Source organism: Echinops telfairi, unplaced genomic scaffold, assembly GCF_000313985.2.
Source record: "Echinops telfairi isolate 266 unplaced genomic scaffold, ASM31398v2 ScPeMD7_23;HRSCAF=83, whole genome shotgun sequence".
Lineage (NCBI taxonomy): Eukaryota > Metazoa > Chordata > Mammalia > Afrosoricida > Tenrecidae > Echinops > Echinops telfairi.
Genome location: NW_022103920.1, coordinates 8,589,359 through 8,594,641, shown reverse-complemented (window position 1 = coordinate 8,594,641; position 5,283 = coordinate 8,589,359). Strand labels below are relative to the sequence as shown.

General features: G+C 56.1%; 1 protein-coding gene across 1 annotated transcript in view; it reads right to left on the bottom strand.

Moving 5' to 3' along the window:
* DGKI (diacylglycerol kinase iota) overlaps positions 1-5,283 on the bottom strand; it is a 270,647-nt gene that overhangs the window by 134,611 nt on the left and 130,753 nt on the right. Inside the window, 1 exon segment of the mRNA XM_045288847.1 lies at positions 1,335-1,397. Within this exon segment, the coding sequence (XP_045144782.1) occupies positions 1,335-1,397 (63 nt within the window).

The window sequence follows — 5,283 nt, the reverse complement described above, 5'->3', positions numbered from 1 at the left end:
GTGAGTGAGCGTGAGTGAGAGTGAGAGAGTCTCCATCCTTGCTTCTAAGGAGCACTCTGGCCGTACTTCTTCCAGGAGAGACCTGTCTGTCCTCGTGGCAGCCCGTGGCACTTTCAGTGTTCTTCTCCAGCGCCATCCTTCAAACGCATCGATTCTTAGACGAGACGATATTTTGAGACGTTGTCTCGTCCAATGATCACTACTAACAACAGTCACCCGACAGGGGTTAGGGTGTTGAATGTGACCTCAGGAGGCACCCTGCGTGGTGAGTGGCCGACCTCTCTGCCCCATGGGCAAGACTCCAGTTCTAGTTCCGGCAGCGCAGCACCTCAGCAGGCACCAGCCCAGCAGTGGAGGGTGGCGTGTCTTCTGCGGGGCTGCGCAGGTTTCGAAGCAGCTTACAGACTCAGATGGACGAGGAAGAAAGGCCTGGTGATGTAAAGACATCAGCGAGGAAAACCCTGTGTGTTTCCCAGACTATCTCTCTGTGGGAGCAGGAAGCCCAGGCCCTCGGAGCAGCTGGTGGTTTCAAACTGCTGATCTTGCAGTTAACAGCCCAACATCATAACCACTACTCCACCAAGGCTCCTCACCTCATCTTTCTCCTGCAAAGAGGCTAATGGCTTTTAACTGCCAACTGTGTGGATAGAGACCCAGTGCTCACCCAACCAGCATCACCAGGCTCCTGACAAACGTCAGTCTCATTCACTGCCATCAAGACAATCGTGAGCCACAGTCACCCTACAGGACAGGGCAGAATGGCCCCTGTGGGTTTCTGAGACTGTAACTCTGCAGGGGAGTAGAAATCCTTGTCTTTTCCCAGGTGGTCCCGAACAGCTAACCTTATGGTTAGTGGCCCAACAAGTAACCACTATGCTACCAGGGCTCCTTACGATCGATGGACAAACATCAAGAGTATGTGGCAATTCCTGGCAATGCATGCATCATCAAAATGCACCTGTCCACGCACTCCCACTCACAACTCCACGGCATGTCTGCAGGGCCCAGCCATGAAGTCCGATATCTGGCACTTCCCTAAAGCTGGGCTGAGTCCAAGGGGCTGGAGTCGCCTGCTGTTTCCTGAGTTTTCCTTGCAACCCAGTGTTCTCTCTGGAATTGCAGTTAACTACCTGAACCATGGGCCTCAAGGCATTCAACCCCAAAGTTCAAGTGCCAGCCGGCCAGACTGAGCCCCGCAGAGCCCCTAGAGCTGAGGATCCACCAGTTCAGGTGGCGGCAGGAGCAACAGGACACCGGTCACCAGGTCCCTGGCCGTGGGATGGAGGGATGGAGAGGAGGCAGGAGGAGAGGGAGACCCGCACGGCGGTACTCACATGACGAAGGAGCCAGGGGGCGCCGACACTCGGCGTGGGTCCGCGGACTGCACCTGGTGGATGCTAGCGGCGCGGCGGGGAATGGGCAGCAGAGACAGAGCCGGCACACAGTGGACAGACAAGGGGCACGCAGGAGAGAGAGAAAGACAGACACGGTTTAAACAGAGATCCATCCAGTGAGCCAGTCAACGACAACAGAGCCATCCAACAAGCAGGTGGAGCGAGGAAGCCAGCAGGACAGGTGGACGGGGCTGCCTCTCGGTCACAGAGCACAGGGCAGCTGAGGGCCCATGTGGGCCGGGGCTCAGGGACTGGGCCCGAGGGCCGAGGGGATGGTGGTATGGGTGCCAAGGAGGCTGACGGAGACCCTCCTTGTCTCAGTGATTGAGGACTGCCGAGAAGGGGAGGCACACGCACACTCACATGCATGCACACACATGAACACACTCCCCACGTATGTGTGCAAACTCAGACCCACATGCATGTACTCACACACAAACACATTCACAGTGCACACATGCACACGCCCCCCACACACACCCACACACATGTTCACACACACAGAAGTGAGCATATCAGGGCAGGCTAGCACAGTAATGGTACCTTACCCCCACCCCACCCCACCTGCCCTTTTGGGTTTCCCAAACTGTAAATCTTGATGGAAGCAGAAAGCCTCATCTTTCTCCCATGGAGAACCTTGTGGGTCTGAACTGCTGACCGTGAGGTTAGCAGCCAGGCGTGTAACCCACTATGCCACCAGAATGCCCTGCTTCCCCACCAGTGTGCACCCTCTTCTCTGGCAGACCATCCGAGGGTCTCAGGAGTGTCTTGGCCTCAAGCAGGCCCCGCTAGTGCCATCCAGGAGTCAGCTCCCTCAGGAACCCCCACCCCACCCCCTGCTCTGTGATCCTCAAAGGGCCTGGCTGCAGCGGCACCAGCCAGAAGCTGGTCCCCAAACTCACAGCGGCCACTTGAGAAGCTGCCCGTCGGGACCAGGGTGGCTAAGGCAGCCCCTGGTCACCAGGGAAGTCAGGGCAGCAGTGACGCTACGGTGGACGAGCGATTCTGATCACCTCCAAAGGTGCTTTTCGAGTCAGAAACATCCATTTCTCTGACAAGGGTGGTAACAGAAGGTGCTTATAAGTAAGCCCACTGCCCCTGGGTTGACTGGGCCTCCTTGTGACTGGCCAGGCCAGGCCAGGGCTGCTGTGTAAGTTGCCTAGGTGCCAACCCCGTATGAAAACAGACTCTCTCCTGGAGCAGCTGGGGGGATTCAATCTGCCAACGTCTGGGTCACCAGCCCGATGCCTCGCTCCCTGTGCCAGCAGGGTGCCTGAAACGAACAACCGCAGAACCAAACTCCCCGCCTTCGAGCGGCTGCCGACTCACAGCGACCCTGTAGGACAGAGTAGAACTGCCCCCGGGGGTTTCTGAGACTGGGATGCTTTAAGAGAGTAGAAAGCCTTATCTTTCTCCCGAGAAAAGACTGGGGATTTTGAACTGCTGACCTTGTGGTTAGCGGCCCAAAGGGTAACCATACCTACAGGGCTCCTTACAGACTTACTAAACGGTGGCCATTAGAATATGAACAAGCTGCTTGCTCCCTCACTCCCTCTGTTTTAGTTTTGAATTGGGTGAAAAAGTTCACAGAGCAACCAATTTTAAAGGTTCACTCTGGTAGGCCCAGGTGTTGCGATGCTTAAGCAGGTGACTTCTAACAAAAGGTGGGGAGCCCCACGCCACTCGACACTCGGTTGGTCAGTGCTCTGCGTGAGAAAGAAGTGACTCTGCTTCTGAGAGATCCCAGCCTAGGAAACCCTGCAGGAGGGGCTTCCGTTCTGTCCTCTGGGGTCACAGCGAGTTAGACTGGCCTTGAAGGCCCACGACCACCATAGCAGGTTTGTGCTACTGTGGACACAACTTCTGGGACCAGAGCAGTGTGTCCGACCCAGTCCATGAGCATGACTCTCTGGCACTTGTGTGTGACAGCCACTGGAGACTGTCCTTGCTCACCACAAGGTCCCCACAGAGCAAGGCGGAAACAAGGCCGCCAATGCCCCTGCCACAGGGTGGGTCGGGAGCACAGAGAATGCCCAGCACCTGGACGAAGACTGGGAGGGACTCCAGGAAAGCGCCATGCCGATGGACACTTCCTTGACCTTGGCGCAGGGCGAGCCAGATGAAAAGGGCAGAGAGGGCGTTACCAGCAGAAATTCGGGCACATGGTGGCATACGGCACAGCGTAAGACATGGGTTTAGCCCCAGGGCTTCCAGAGCACCCAGGAGCTGGGGGTGAAGGAAGCCAACATCCAGGATCAGGGCCAGAGAACAGAGGTGTCCAGCTCTGGGATGGTGGCTCTACATGAGAGCTGCAGAATGGCAGGCAGGGAAGGGCAACTCCCCTGGAAGCAAGGATGAGGATGGGCGCGGATCTTTGGGTCACTGCGCAGGGGGCGCGTGGATTCTCTAGCAGGACCTGAGCTGGCATCAACTCCGTGGCATCGGATTTTGGTAGGACTGAAATCAACCGAGAGCCCAAACCCAAACCAATTCCATCTCATAGCGAACTTCGAGAGCGTTCTTTATGGGAGCAGACAACCTCATCTTTGTCCCGAAGAGTGGCGTGTGGATTGAACCACTGACCTTGCGGTTAGTAGTCCAACGCTTACCCAGCAGTGCCACCCGGGGGTGGCATAGCAGGTTATGGGTTGGGAACCTCAAGGCAAGGCCAGCCATCCAACCCGCCAGCCGCTGTGCTGGAGAAAGATGAGGCTCTCTGGTCCTGTAAAGGTTCTCAGCCTGGGAAGCCCAGGGGAGCCGTGCGACTCCGTCCTCTGGAGTCACTGAGGGTCAGAATGCCATCTCGCTGGCAGGCAGTGTGGCAGCGAGAATCAGAAAGTCTGGAGGCGGAAGAAAAGGTGTGGGAGGCTCCTGGAGGCCAGGCTGCTGCTGGACCCAGAACTCCACTCAGATCCCCAGTGGAAGCCATGAGATTCCCAAGCGCGGATTTCTGGTGGAGCAGAGAGGCCCACCGACTGCAGAAGGAGCATTTTAGGGTCGACTGCGAGAGGAATTGAGATGTTGGGTACAAGCTCTCCGCAGTAGCTCAACGTGGCTTTCCTTTAGAAATAAATAATAACAGAACAATCTGCATAATTTTCTAAAAACCTAGAGTTTCCATATGAATTTTCCTAAGAAGCGGTAACTAAGCTCTGTCCCCGTTTTGAAGGGTTGTAAGCCTTCCTTTCAAACAAACAGGAGAAGCCAACGAAGGCAGCTTTCCCCAATCACTGCCAGGTCCCGGCTGCCTGCGTGGAGGCGCCCCCGCGCCCTGGTGGAGGGGATGGCCCAGCTCGCTGTCCGTGAAGTGACTTCCTATGGCCCCTGTGCCAGAGCCCAGAAAGACAGCGTGATCTCTCTTAGTGCTGACATGTGAAGAGCGCTCAAAGCTCAGCAGTTTGGTGGCTGCACTGCAAGCAGCTCTTCCCTGTGACCAGTCAGCTGTTAGAAACGAAACCACCTGAAAAGAGGTGCTCCTTTCCCGAGCCCCGGGTGAGGGCTGAGTTCTGCTGGTCCTGGAGAAGCTGCGCGCGGACCACCATGCAATTGCTGACACTGTTTTCAGCCCACAAACACCCAAAACTCAAACGCACTGCCACTGAGCAGACTCTGACTCGTGGCGACACTGTACGGCAGGGTAGGACTGACTGCCTCTGTGCGTTTCTTTGCGGGACTGGAAAAGCTCATCTTTCTCCTGAGGAGAGGCTGGTGGTTTTGAACTGCTGAACTTTCGGTGGTTCAATCTCACCAATGGTCAGGGCAGAGGGAAGGGAAGGCATTGGGAATAAGCTGAGCGTTTCTTAAGCTACCGAACAGGAACAGTCAGTAGGCACTCATATACACACACCTCAAAAAACAAATACAAAAAATCCAAAGGGCTGGGAGAGGA